Source organism: Mytilus trossulus, chromosome 6, assembly GCF_036588685.1.
Source record: "Mytilus trossulus isolate FHL-02 chromosome 6, PNRI_Mtr1.1.1.hap1, whole genome shotgun sequence".
NCBI classification, from domain to species: domain Eukaryota; kingdom Metazoa; phylum Mollusca; class Bivalvia; order Mytilida; family Mytilidae; genus Mytilus; species Mytilus trossulus.
This window is the reverse complement of record NC_086378.1, coordinates 64,936,326-64,951,947: the sequence shown is the minus strand read 5'-3', so window position 1 is coordinate 64,951,947 and position 15,622 is coordinate 64,936,326. Positions and strand designations below refer to the sequence as shown.

General features: G+C 30.0%; 1 protein-coding gene across 1 annotated transcript in view; it reads right to left on the bottom strand.

The window, feature by feature from the left end:
* LOC134721680 (GTP-binding protein GEM-like) overlaps positions 1-13,468 on the bottom strand; it is a 32,971-nt gene extending 19,503 nt beyond the window's left edge. The window contains exon 1 of the mRNA XM_063584836.1: positions 12,598-13,468. Coding sequence (XP_063440906.1) covers positions 12,598-13,183 — 586 coding nt within the window. The 5' untranslated portion in view covers positions 13,184-13,468. The remainder of the gene's footprint in view (positions 1-12,597) is intronic.
* Positions 13,469-15,622: the final 2,154 nt, after the last annotated feature.

Below are 15,622 nucleotides of genomic sequence, written 5' to 3'. Positions count from 1 at the left end.
GAACATTTTTTAAAAGGCCAACACTACAATAAAGCAAAGCTTGAACATGAAGAAATATTTAACGAAGAGTTTTTGTCCTTGGCTTTCTGGTGTTGTTATTAGGGAACATGGGATATGAGGGGAGTGTAAACTGTCGGGTTTGATCCTTCCCCAAACTCGGTTTGAGATAATACTATGGAACATTTAGTTTAATGATTCATATTAAAACATTGATTAAATTTGCTTACTTAACAAGTACAACATATTTACACAGTATGAATACGGCAGACTATATCTAATATCAGCTTATCTTAATCAAACAATTCCCAACTAATAATTGCAGCAGTTACAACAAAGACTCTTATTTCATATCTATATTGCTTTTAATTAGTTATGAATTATTGATATCTTGAAATATTTATTCCTGTACGTATATATTGAATACCTTAGAAAAAAATACCGAAAGAACGCCCTCGTCAATTACATTCGAAAGTAAACATATCGCATTGTTAATTTTGTTTTGGAATTGTTACATTATCATTTTTTTAATAAGGAATGTTTTAATCACTTTACTACATAAATAGCATACCAGTAATTAAATCATATAATGAATATTTATAAATCTATGTTGCAATCCGTAATTTCAAGAATATTTAATTTTGAAATGTGCACTTAAGACTTTATTACATGGACGTATAGGCTTTATAGTATTTGTTTATATTTGACTGGGATTTTATGTTGATTCGGAATTTCCAGTAACTGACTTGGTTATATAATATGGCAGTCCCTAGGATTCTCTCACCCAGCAGTAAAATACATGTCAGTAGGTCATACTGACGAGTCATTCAATTAATTTGCAGACGAAACCAACGTCTTGCGTACGCATCAGATCTACGTTCGGTTTGAATTGGAATCCAATGTATTATGCCACTATCTTTTCAAATTAGAGAACTAACTTCATGTATGTATGGATCCATATGTAGCCTGTCTTAAGGCAAAACACTACCACTAAACAACATATACAATTTTTAAGGGATAGCATAAACCAAGAATTCAAATAAAAACAACAGACCCTATACCTATTTGAATTTATAGTTAATTTGGTTTTGTCTTAAATTTGCATGAAATATTTGCCACTGAGCGTATTGCAAATTAAAATTAAGCAACCGATGTGTTACAATACATTGGTGTTTGTCAGTCATACGCGTGACTTGATACGCCAGTAAATTACGTGGGATAAGAAACGTATTGTCACAAATGTACATGTACACCGTAACTATGTTTCTGGCATCTTTAATTTCATCGGTTGATTTTTTTTTTAAATCTGTTAATGAACGTTCATCGAATGTATGTCAGTTATAACATCATCTTTGGAAAAAAAATAGTATCGATATACAAAAAAACAATAAAGTTAAGAATGGAAATGAGGAATGTATCAAAGAGACAACAACCCGACCATAGAGCAAACAACAGCTGGAGGCCACCAAACATACCGAACTCCAATGTTTATTCAAAACAAAGGGAAAAGGGGGGACTAGATCGTAACTTTTGGCTAGCAAGATGGTATGGGAAAATCACAAAATCAAATATATACGAAAAATTCCATTTTTCTTTAAGCCACAAAATTTGGTTTTCTAGGAAAATAAATCAATCCACTGTTCATACAAGCAGTAGGAAAAAACCATCAACAATAAAGTCATACGCTCTTAAACTGTCAAGTATTATCGAATGGTGTTGTATAAATTTTGGTGTCTGATAATAGTGAATAATTTAAATCGCATCTCTAACACTATTGGTATTGTCATTGCGACAAAGTTATATGTGTTAGATCTTAATTGAATCTAAACAAGGTCGTGGGGAATGCATATAAATTTTGTCAGCTGGTTTCTGTCTTTCCCGTTTTTGATTGTGTTATATGTATAGTAGTAATTTCACAATTGAACATGTTGTAGTTATTTGTTGTGAAAAATATATAGTTATTTCATCTTTTTGGTGTATCGCCATAAAAAAATTGAAACGCATAATATATATCCAGGTGATATCTATAACGTTTAGTAAATGCATAATTATTTTTTTTAAACTTTCAACATTATATGCATTGTATATATTTAAAGAAAATTGTTAACATGTAATTGTAGTTGAAATAAAACAAGGCTGACATGTTTACTTTTATTTAATCAAGCAGTAAGCTGTATTAATATAAATGTATTATATATATAAACTTAGTCTATATTAAGCCGAATAGTGTTGGCACAATATTTTGTTCTACATATACATGTAAGACTTGATTTGATTCAATCTCTATTTAACCCATTTCCTGTTTCATTTAACTGTGTTGTTCATGAAGTAAAATTCAGGGACATACATGTATCTTGAGATATTTAATAAACGAATTCGCACGTGCAACAGTTGAACATTTTCGTAATATTTTAAATTAATGAAATAGTAATCATAACTGAACAATGCATGATTAATTGATTGATTGATTGTTGTTTGTCCAGTAGCAAATATTCATGCATCTTCAGGACGAGAACAAATATATTTTTAAGATCAATGCAAAAGTTTGGTCTGTCATGAAGCCGCCCGGGTTATCGGGCAATTTGGACTGCCACGGTAAAAGGGGGATAATGGATAAAGACATAATATTATAGTATGTTGTGCCTAGCAACAAATAGACTACGGACCCATTTATTGTGTCAATTGGTTTATAGAGCATGACACTCTCTTTCCATTTGGCATTGGCAGTAACGTCCCTATTCTGACCGGAAGTTGCTCCGAACTTAAACTTCCCGCACAGATGAACGTACGCCTCACTTCGGCAAGGCTTTTACTATCGGTTGGTGACCATTTTTATATACTAGTACCATAGTCACACCTTGGGGCGTTTACAATATAATTGATATCTTTTGTTATATTGTGAGGTTGAATTGTGGTTAAAATGTAGTGTGGTGATCAAAGGGTGTATTTTGCTACGTAGTCAAATATCTTTCTTAAAGTTAATCTTTGACTGTACACAATTCAAATCAAAGGGTAAAAGTAAAAGGCTTCGAAAAAACTAGGTTGCATTGTTCAACCAGATGTATGCTAGAAACGTTGACATTGTTATTTTTTTTCTTTCCAGGAAACAGTTAAAGATTTTAATAAGGTGTTTGTGCTGTTTTCAAATCTTCATTTATCTTTCTAGAAGGTAATTAAATCAATCTTGTTTATGAGAGCTATATGGAGAGTAGTCTCGACTATACTTGAAAACTGTGCATGTATGCTTTTTGTATTTTAGCTGATTACATTGTGTCATTAAGGACTTATTATATCACCTATCGTTCACAGCTCGAGTTATAACTTCCAAATGGATCATTTACCTATTTATATATCGTTTATTGCAGAAATGAATTAGTAATGGTCGTTAATGACGTGCTTGTGTTTGTCGTACAAATTCTGTATTGATAGCAATAACTGGTAATAAAAGACCACTTACCACTAATATTGTCCACTTAAATCGTGTTACATTATGCCAATATTGGCTAACAAATACAGGTAAACAACCTGTAGAACAGCCAGACATAATTGATTATTATCTTTATTATAACCATTATGGTTAAATTATGAAAATTGTTTATCTCAACCTCAGAAATAAACACTTTAAAAGTACCAATGTTATAAACGTGTTTTGTATAACGTCCTTTTATATCGATCATCGTAGAAAAAAAACACTCAACCCTGACCAATGTGAACAGTTATTTACAACTTTTCTAAATATAGAAAAACACGATGAAAAAATTGCAAGAGAAACTAAATACCAATCAGTATAGCTTCATTGTAATATGTCTTGTAAAATGTCACTGCAAACATTTACTATAATACTTATTTCAGAGCTACTGATATGTCCAGGGGAAAAACAAAGACTACATTAACTAGCTATAGCATAGAAAAACATTTTGAAAAGTGTTTTTTTAATCGGATTTAATGTGTTGTTGGGTTACTATCTCATTGATGTTGACGTATCCCCTCTCTAGCCTCCTATTCATACTCTATTGAGTTCTGATAAAATGGCAATATTGCCAAAAAAATAAATGTCAACATCTACCTTCACTATTCACAAAATGCACGCATCGTAAATATAAACATTAGATTGTCAATAAGGCGGAGCCAGCAATAAGAACAATTAAGTCAGGAAATACAAAGTACAAAAGTTATAACAATAGCTCACATAAACCTTTGGGCAATTTGGGAATAAAATGAGTTTTTAATTAATTTACATTACAAATAGATGACACTCATTTTAAACACTTGATAGGTATCATTATTTTCTTTTAACTATTAATAGGTTGTCATATGCAGCGCGTAATAGATTTTTGCTGTGTAGTATTTATTGAATATCCTAACGATACAAATATTTATATTAAATCGACAAATTGCTGAGTAAATACTATAATAAAACATTACCAACAACAACGGAGCTCTGGTGACACGTCTGATTCTTCAAAACTGTTTGCTCAAGAAGGTGAAGGGGAGGGAAATTGCTTTTATAGATTTGTATATGACATGCCGAGAAAAACGATTGAAATTTTAACGAAAGAATTTAGTTGCAATATGTTTATCAAAACTTGTTCCCACAGTAAAATCTGTTTGTGATGTGCCAAAATATACAATAAACGAAAGTTTGAAAATCTCACTAATGCCAGATTAGTATCTTCATCTTAACAGCTACATCTACGATCTTTTAAACACATAATGAACGTTCCTTAGTTTGCCAGGCACAAAATGACCTGCAGTATTTATATTATACTTTCAAGTTCAAATTAAATCGAGTTACAATTACTTGCAGCAAGCAGACACATCAATATATGTAACCTGGTTTGAAGATTAGTAAGGACTTGATATGAATAGAGTTATCTATCTGGTTTTTGAAAAAGAAAAAAAAACTTTTTTATTTCCGCATTTATTTTCATACACGCATAATATATATATATAATTTGAGACTTTGTACTTTTAACGTTTGATATCATGTATGCGATTATTATTGCAATCGGGAAGTTGCATACTGTACAAATTTTTCGTAGGGTTTGAGAATAGCTGAATCTTTAACACGAATAACATTTGACGAAATGTATGTTTTTTTGTAACATTGAAAAATCAAATAGAGATTTAGGTATTAATTGTTCGATTTTTTTTTCTTCGTCGATTCTTTCGTCCGTCCGTCAACTTTTTGTACATCGTCAAGTCACTTTATTAGAATTTAAGGTGGTACAGTACTTGCAACCTTAGGCGTTACTGTTTGACGTGAACTTGACTGATCGGTGAATGATCGGTGACGGATGTTTGACTGATCGATGACTGATCGGTGATCGGTGACCCATAGGATCCGTCAGATAAGTCAAATAACCTTTGTGGGAGTTACCGTGACAACGGTCATCGATCGATCAGTAAATCAAATTTATGCACGGATCGGACGGATACGTATATATTTCAAATTCTTATGTAAACCGAACTAAACAGTGTTTACGATCCATGAACGCGGACCTCGACGAAGACACCATAATTTACACGTTAATTTGGTTGCAATAAATAGTAAAAATAGTATAACAGTTATATTAGATGCTTAATTAAAGCGTTAAATTGTTTCTGTTGATTAATAGTTTTGTATCAAATATTGTAAACATTAGAAACATATATAATACATAATATGTCTCAGTTAACATGAACTTTTACCTACGAGAATGCCGATAATCCGCCATTGAAGTTTTGAACTTTTTATAGTTTAGAAATGGTCGCTTTTCATAAAATTAAAAGAATGTCAGATACATCATATTTAAATTTCATCCGCATTGTTTAAAACTACCAAAACAAATCTATTTATTTAAAAAATGACACTGTTTCATTTGAAATCAGTTATTTCCAACAACTCGAGATAAATATTCTCATTAGAATTGAGATATACAAAGAATTAAAATACTTAAACTATTATTTTGTGGAATAAGAATGCAGTTATTTAATATTTTGATAAAAAAAATTTCAACCGCAATATTATTTCAGTACTTTTTGTTCATCAGGATTGGTTGTTCTTCATAAATTATGTTTACTTTAGGGAAAAGGATATTAAATTTATGTACGCGTTGCTTAAAATGCAAATTTTTCTTCTCATATTTGAAAATATTGTAACTTCAATTTCAATATGTTGCTATAAATTCCTTTTTTTGACAAATTTTGTATAAAATTTGAATATTTGAAGAAGAAGTATCTTTTTACTTTTAATTTTGTTGATCCAGAATGCAATCATTTCTTCATTTGAATGGAAATTATTGACCACCATTTTAATTTTTCACTGTATAAAGTTTAAAATTAATGGTTTGTTTATAAAGTTTAAAATTAATGGTTTGTTTATAAAGTTTAAAGAATGTCAAAGAAATCATACAAAATATATTCACATAGTTTAAAATATCCAAAATTTTCTTTTTATTGAATATGCCTACATTAAGGAAAAAAATATTTATTTTTAGTAAGCGTTGCCTAAAATGCAAATATTTCTTCATTTAACTAAAAATTATTGACCACCATTGGATTTTTGTACATTTTATAGATTAAAATAGGTTTTATTTCATGAAATTAAAAGAGTGTCAGAGAAATCATACTAAAATTTTATTCGCATTGTTTAAAATAACCAAAATTAGTCTTCTTTTTATTAAAAATGATGCTATTTTATTTGAAATCAGTCATTTTTACCATCTTCAGACAAGTCATCTAATCAGAATTGAGATAAACTGAGAATTTAAATTCTTAAACTTTTATTTTTGTTGAATAAGAATGCAGTTGTTGGTTTATTTTGATACAAATTATTAACCCTCATATGATTTGAGTACTTTTTGTACATCAAGATTGGCTGTTCTTCATAAAATATGCTTACTTTAAGGAAAAAGATATTTAATTATTGTACGCTTTGCCTAAAATGCAAATATTTTACTAAAAACTATTGACCGCCTTTGGATTTTTAGTACTTTTTATTGATTAGAATAGTTTTTTTTCATGAAATTAAAAGAGTGTTAGAGAAATCATACTAATATTTTATTAGGAATGATAAAAATAACCAAAATTAGTCTTCTTTTTATTAGAAATGATGCTATTTTATTTGAAATCAGTTATTTTTACCTTCTTGAGACAAGTCTTCTAATCAGAATTGAGATATAATGAGAATTAAAATACTTAAACTTTTATTTTTGTAGAATAAGAATGCAGTTGTTGATTTATTTTGATACAAATTATTAACCGTCATATGATTTGAGTACTTTTTGTACATCAAGATTGGCTGTTCTTCATAAAATATGCTTACTTTAAGGAAAAAAGATTTTTAATTTTTGTACGCGTTGCCTAAAATGCAAATATTTTACTGAAAACTATTGACCGCCATTGGATTTTTTGTACTTTTTATTGATTAGAATAGTTTTTTTTCATGAAATTAAAAGAGTGTCAGAGAAATCATACTAATATTTTATTAGGAATGTTAAAAATAACCAAAATTAGTCTTCTTTTTATTAGAAATGATGCTATTTTATTTGAAATCAGTTATTTTTACTATCTTGAGACAAGTCTTCTAATCAGAATTGAGATATAATGAGAATTAAAATACTTAAACTTTTTTTTTTGTGGAATAAGAATGCAGTTATTGATTTATTTTGATACACATTATTAACCGTCATATCATTTGAGTACTTTTTGTCCATCAGAATTGACTGTTCTTCATAAAATATGCCTACGTTAAGGAAACAAATATTTAATTTTTGTACGCGTTGCCTAAAATGCAAATATTTCTTCATTTTACTAAAAATTATAGAGCGCCATTGGATTTTTGTAATTTTTATAGATTAGAATAGTTTTTTTTCATGAAATTAAAAAAGTGTCAGAGAAATCATACTAATATTTTATTTGCATTGGTAAAATTAACCAAAATTAGTCTTCTCTTTATTAGAAATGATGCTATTTTATTGGAAATCAGTTATTTTTACCATCTTGAGACAAGTCTTCTAATCAGAATTGAGATATAATGAGAATTAAAATACTTAAACTTTTATTTTTGTTGAATAAGAATGCAGTTGTTGATTTATTTTGATACAAATTATTAACCGTCATATGATTTGAGTACTTTTTGTCCATCAAGATTGGCTGTTCTTCATAAAATATACTTACTTTAAGGAAAAAGAAATTTAATTTTTGTACGCGTTGCCTTAAATTCAAATATTTTACTAAAAATTATTGACCGCCATTGGATTTTTTGTACTTTTTATAGATTAGAATAGTTTTTTTCATGAAATTAAAAGAGTGTCAGAGAAATCATACTAATATTTTATTTCGAGTTGTTTAAAATATTCCAAATTAGTCTTCTTTTTATTTAAATTTTATAGGCTTCGATTGTGACAGGAATATATATAGAAAGTCCTTGATTATGATAAGTTTTTGTTAATGAATTTTATGATGATAACAAGGATTTGTATAGCTATGCAAATCCTTGTTTTAATTATACAAATCGTTGCTTTTCCCGAGTATGTTTGGAAAATAAAAAAATAAAAATCGCGATGTAGACACCGTTTTAAAACCCGCCGTGTTTGAAAATATATAACCTAAATAAAACAAAAATACCATTCATTAATAATAATATTAATGTTAGGTTTTATCTGTACATTTCTTTTCAATAAAACTTTGCTAAATTATTATTATTAAAGCAAAATGTATCATCATGATCATTGAACGTTCGATTTTCACTAGTCGCCATTTTAATTAAACTAAACGAAACTAAGATTCCGTAATTTGCATTATTTTATCATGTGACGTATTACAGGTCAATCCGTCATCAAAGGTCAATCGGTTCTATCAGTCCGATCAGTCCGATCAGTCAATAACTTTTACTATAAGTCTGACGGATTGCTGACGTGAGTTTGACGCGAACTTGACTGATCGGTGACTGATCGATGACCGCTGATTGATCGCTGAAATAGTAACGCCTAAGGTTGCAAGTACTGTACCTAACACTTTAACTAAAATTAATTTGGCTCGTTTAATTTTCTTAAAATTTTGAAAAAGTATTTACTTAGACCCTTTGACAAAAATATGAAAATTTCAAAAAATTTGAACCAACCGTTTTATCAGAAAAATTACACTGGTTATATAGCAGTTTGACAAACACTTATTTTGATCATTGAGAAGCTTAATAATGATCCCTTATAAACACTACGTCATTTAAACGTTCTGCTGATTTTACAGAGTTATCTCCCTGCAGTGTTAGGTACCACTTTAATAAAAAAATAAAAACTCAGAATCTTCAGCTTATAATACAAATCATATTTTTTTGTTTATTTGGTTTGAGCAAACAATAAACTTTATCGACGATTAATATGGGGGTGGATGTATCATTTTGAGCCTCTGATCTGTATTAATCTATGACGGCAATTGATACATGTACATGTAATTTGTATAATATAGTTGAAATGATATTAAACCACACCAACCATGTTCACACTTCCCACACAATTAACACCTATAGATAGGTAGATATGTTAAGTACACATGTCATGTCTTATGCCAAAACACAAACAAATCCTGATTATATATTTTGAAAGCCGCTGTACGTGTGTTAATAATTTGAGACAACTGAAGGAATGTGTAGAAGCGCGTCATGTGAAATACAACGAGGACAACTGTTTTCATTCATTAATTAAATCGAGTATTTCCTCAAGGATATGAACATGGTTTCTTTTCATTTGGTGTTGTTAGACATTGCTTACAGATAATCAAACATCTAGTCTAGCCAATATACTATTTCTGAGATACAAATGTCGATGTTGACCGACGTCAAATTAAATAAAGACGCTTGAAAAGTTTTTAGTACATGCAAACATTCGTTTCCTGTTTTCATTTGAGATCATATACGCGAACCTTAAATCTTTTTTGACATAAAGATCATAATGAAGTGCATTTCCATGAAGACAATAAATCAGTAGAAGAAACGTGATAATACGTGATATAGATGCTTTTAACGAATGATTGAATTGTTTACTCGTCTTTCAAGATAAAAAGAAAGAAAGATAAAAACAAACATGTATCTAATCGATCACAGACTTAGACAGTTTTTAAAAACAAATGATATTTCTATGATTTTCGGTCAGATTTTTAGAATTTTTAGGTAGAAATTTGTCATAACGTACCGGTGAGTAAGTTGTATGAAGTATATGTCATTGAGTACATTTTAGGAAAACATCATTACGGTGCCTAATGTGAATAAATATGTTTGCATGGTCTGAACGAATATCGTGACCACCACAACACACACTTTGTAACATCCTATACTGATTATTCTAGAAATACAATCTTATCAAAATAACCAAGAGTCATTGGGATCGAATAATAAGAATCTTTTAAAGTTAACTAGCATTCAATTATATTTTCTTAAATATCACAAACCTGGAACGACGACGGTGGTTTTGACGACCTTGACTACCCATTAGGGTCTTTATACCCGGATCGCTCAGTGTAAAATTGTAAAAACGCCAAAGATGATTAGAAAAAAAAGAATACGTAGAAATAAAGCAAAACCATTCTTATTGACCCTTAAAAAAGTGTATATCTGTTTTAGTTTGCTTGACTTTATGTGCGCATTTAAAGTCAATTTGAGTAAAACCAGATTCATTCTAAAATTATTGAACTGCGTGTTACATGTTATAATACTATATTTTTCTTAACAATTATGTGTTTATGCAATTATATATAATCATTAGTTAAGGCAGGCTGACTATGTTAAATTTCACATATGATATTAAATAACTTGAAGATAATGAGAATGGAAAGAGTCAGTTTGCATGCAATAAATGAGTATATAATTCATTTCAAAAACTGTATATCACGTTTGTAGAAGTATTTTTAAATATTGATTGTACGTGGCGTTTGTAGAGATATGTTGCAAATCTGTTTTGTACATCGTGCTAATACATGTACTAATCTATTCAACGAAGATTATTTAGATAAAAAAAATCCGTTTTGAAAAATATAAAGCATGCATTATATAACATGTATAATGTTCACAGGTATCTATCAAGATCAGACTACATCTAATCTTGATAAGCTTAAGATGCTTACAACCTATATAAGACGGTTCTGAAGTCTAAAAACAAATCAAAGAGAATCTGATTTTTAAAATGTTTTACTTTAAATTAGACAAAAAATATTTTGAAAAGAAGAAATATCTGACAAACGCCTTTGTAGAGAATTGATAAGCCTCCCAAGTACAAAATACAATCGCATAATACTCTATAACGACGTGTGAACAAAATGTCAACTAAGCTCTTTAGGTTTAGCACGTGCACGTGTAACGGGTCTTGCATTCACATGTAGTATTATTACGTTTGAAGCTCTTATCTCAATCAAACTTCACCAGCAAAACATGGGGCCAACGAGAAAGATTAAGAAAGAGCCCAAATAGAACACAAACATTCTGAATCGTTTAAAGTCATATTTGCCAGAGTAACATGTAATCAGATTCTCAATTTATATAACGACAAAAGAAATTGTAAACTTGGACCTTTTGCTAAAAAAAATCTTCTAGACGTTTACATTTTAGACCTCTGATGTGTACTTCTTGATTTTCTTCCAAAATTCATCGTAAAAATTATCAGAGTTAAGTAACTCTCAAGAAGACAAATGTGTCATTGGTTTTGTAACATTCAAACAGAAATTGTCTTATATGAACGTTTGATCGTTGCAGAGACTTGCTGTCTAATACATGAGTTCGATTGCATAATTAAACAATACATGTACAAAAATGTAGCATACATAATTAAATCGCTTTTTCAATTAAAGACTTTTATCTATCGATTGAATAAAATATAGAATTTAAAAAAATATTTTATTACTTCAAGATTTCTCTTATCGTTTAGTAGACTTTTGCAATGTTTTAGGTTTTCAGATATAATTTTATCTGCAATGCATCAACATGTTCTTATCAATTACTTTACAAATGCACAATTTCGATTCGATTGACATAACTGATAAAGCTTTCTGCATGGGAGTTCCTAAAGAAGTTGGCATAACTTCTCCATAGAACGAAATATATGTTGACCTGAATTTCGAACTATTCTATGAATTAATTGTAACTGTTTCTCGGGTCAGAAATGTGAACGAAGATTATTTTTAGTTTGATATTGATGAAACTGAAATTTACTATCATACTACATAATATAGTGGTATTGTCGTCATTCTGACTCCATTAAGTTGCAAATATTTATCTTTACTTGAACAGAATAGTCACCAACTGATATTTACTATATGCAGCCATAGATTCGAACATGTGAATAAATGAATAATATGATAAAGTGTTATATGTATTTGTACTTAATATATAAACACGTATAAAATGTATTATATATCATTTAAGGGAACAGAATCATGCGTTTAATAGAGAATGCAATCGATATCAAGAAAGAAAACTAGAAATACTCCCCCCCCCCACCCCCAAAAAAAAAAAAAGACAAAAAAGATCTATTTAAGAACATATATTAAAAAATTGAAATTTGACATATTAAGATGCCATTACGGCAACCCCTGTAAACGAATAATACATACTAAGTGAAAGTATCTTACCTACGCTTGTATCGAAAAGATACTCCGATGTCAGGAATTGTTGAGCAATTGTCGATTTTCCAACTCCTATTGCACCGAGAATCACAATTCTATAAGGCTTGATTTTATGAATAGAACCATCACTGTTAGCTAAACTATTTTGAGAACATGAGCTAGATTCGATAGACAATACATTCCCGTCACCCTCTGAGGAAACAATACTGTTAGTACTTCGAGACTTGATGGAATCCCCTCGGTTGACAATGCCTTTCGATGTCACATCAAAAGTTCTTAGTCTATACAAGTCATGATCTTGGTCTTCGTAGTTTGTTCTCAAGTTCTTTATTAAAGGCCTCCTGTAGTTATTTTTCGTTGGTAAACTGCTTGTTCTCGGACGAATTTCTTCCATTTCGAAATTTTCGAACGTTTTATTTTTAGGCTTTTTCATTGAGGTTGATCGAGCCCTCTGTCTGGGACTTATGTCCAGATTATTGTTCGAAACTTTGCACACATGTTCCCCAATAAGAGGGCTAGGAACATGTTTCATTTTATCAAAGTACATTAGTTTCCCTTCTTCAACTTCTTGTAAATTATAATGCATTTTCATTCGTAATAAAACAACGGTCACTTTCACTTTGATTTTCTTTTACATCCATCTAAGCCAAAAGGCATTTGAAATAATTAAAAAACGGCGGCATGTAAATCCTTTTTATAGCACATGGTTTTAAAATGTTAAAAACAAACTGTCTGATTTGTTATAAAACCTGTAAATTTATTTGGTTTCTGATAGTTCTGATAGATGATAGCTGATTTTTTATTGGATGACAAGCATTAAGCTCCTACTGTGCTACTGAATGCTGATTTCACGCTACAAACTAATCAATTGGTCACAATGTAAATGTTTCCGATATTCCTTTATGATAATCAGGAAGATCGAGTATTGATTGACAGCTGTTATACGGTTGTTGCTTTAAAATGAACTTTTATCTTGTTTATATACTAATAATAGTCTGACATCTGCTGCAACAATACTAATTGTAAATAATACCAATGAGCACTTAATTTTAAACGTAGAAATATTATATTCAATTAACAGGTTGTGGGTGTCAAATTATTGAAATAATAGTTGACAACACATTTACTCATTATAAACTGTACATGTAGTAAACAATTATATATAGCACAAGTTTTGTGTATGGTCAAGTGTTATTCGTATTTATTTTCCTGTTTTTGTTTTGTTTTGTTCTAATGGATTTTCCATTTATTTTGAAATGTAAATTATCAAAACACGAACACTATAGGAAACGTGACGTTTCCGTGTAAGCTAATTCATACTAAATAAAAATATTTATCTATGAAAAAAAAAATGATGTGAATTCACATATATTGTTGTACACTGGAAAGAGAAAAGACCTTTTATTTAAAAAAAAAAAAGAAAGAATAAAATTGAGAATGGAAATGGGGAATGTGTCAAAGAGACAACAACCCGACCATAGAAAAAAACAACAACAGAAGGTCACCAACAGGTCTTCAATGTAGCGGGAAATTCCCGCGTCCGGAGGCGTCCTTCAGCTGGCCCCTAAACAAATATATATATGATAATGAACGCCATTCAAATTTCCCAATTGTACACAAGAAACTAAAATTAAAATAATACAAGACTAACAAAGGCCAGCGGCTCCTTACTTGGGACAGGCGCAAAAATGTTTGCTTGAAAGATTTCTCTTCTTACATCAGAAGATTTTTTGTTTACATAAAAAAAAAGCATAATTGCGTATTTCGTCAATCGCCTTTCTATTGACATATATTTCTATAGTTTTTTCTCACTTTTTAGACGCAAAATATCAACGTCATTATTCAATATTTCGAGTCAATATTCGCTTTACTAAATAATTACCAAACTGCTTTATTTTATATAATTTCAAACTTATTTTCTTTTCAAATTTAAAATTCAAAATCAATGATTTAAAACGTCATATCATTAAAGAAAAAAATGAGCTTTAATCAAACTGAACATTTGAAAGATGTTTTGCGTCGATATTCGTTTGCTTAATTAATGATCAGCTGTATCAAAAGTAATATGACGACAATTTTAATAACAATTTATTGATCTCTTCTTTAAGAACATAATCGCTCGCAAATCATCAATTACTACATTTAAAGAGAACTTATCTTCATGTGCTACGTATGTAGCAATGATTGAAGTCACAAAATACGTAACAAAAAGAAACTTTTGAAAGAAATCGGGGGTGGGGCGGGCGGGGATATAAACATCTGTATCTACAAATTATTTACATGTAGTTAAAATTCTATTTTTTAAAACTGATATTTGCATGGTTTCGTGCTTTCTGCGTGTACACGTATTCTAATTCTTGTAACTTGGATTTTAAACACAATCTGAATCAGGGGTTGAAGTCATTAAACTTTGCTCAGTACTCGGAGCACAAAAATCATGCTCGAAACATGATATCCAGTATTTTGATTGGTTGATTTTTGTGTCCGAGTACAAAAACCGTGCTTGAAAGTTTTATGACCACAAGGCCAGATGTACAATATCAATCGTTACACTAGGATGAATATTTTATCAAAATCTTAATATAAATTAAAATCAAATATATTTGTTTTTTGTATTTTTCAGTAAAGTTGACGGAAAGTTTATAATAATATTTGTTACCGATCTTTCCCGATATAGTTTTGTTGATATTATCCAACAGCTGAGTTCTTCAATGAACAGATGCAACATGAATTATAAAACTGCTGAGTTCTTCAATGAACAGATGCAGCATGATCAACGTCATATTGATAAAATCCGCTTACTGGTGTCCGGAACGTGTAATGACCTTTGTGTTCAAAGTCTTGCTTCATTTTGAGACTAGAAACAGCAATTGAATCGCTGTAAATATGGTTTAGGTTTTGGTCTTGTAACTGTAGCGATTTTGTGACCACAAGCTAGATTTTCACGTCATGTTGGTTAATTGAATGGTGGTCAGACGTGTTATCATTGGGTATTGATGATTTATAGATAATGATGCAGAGAATGAACCAC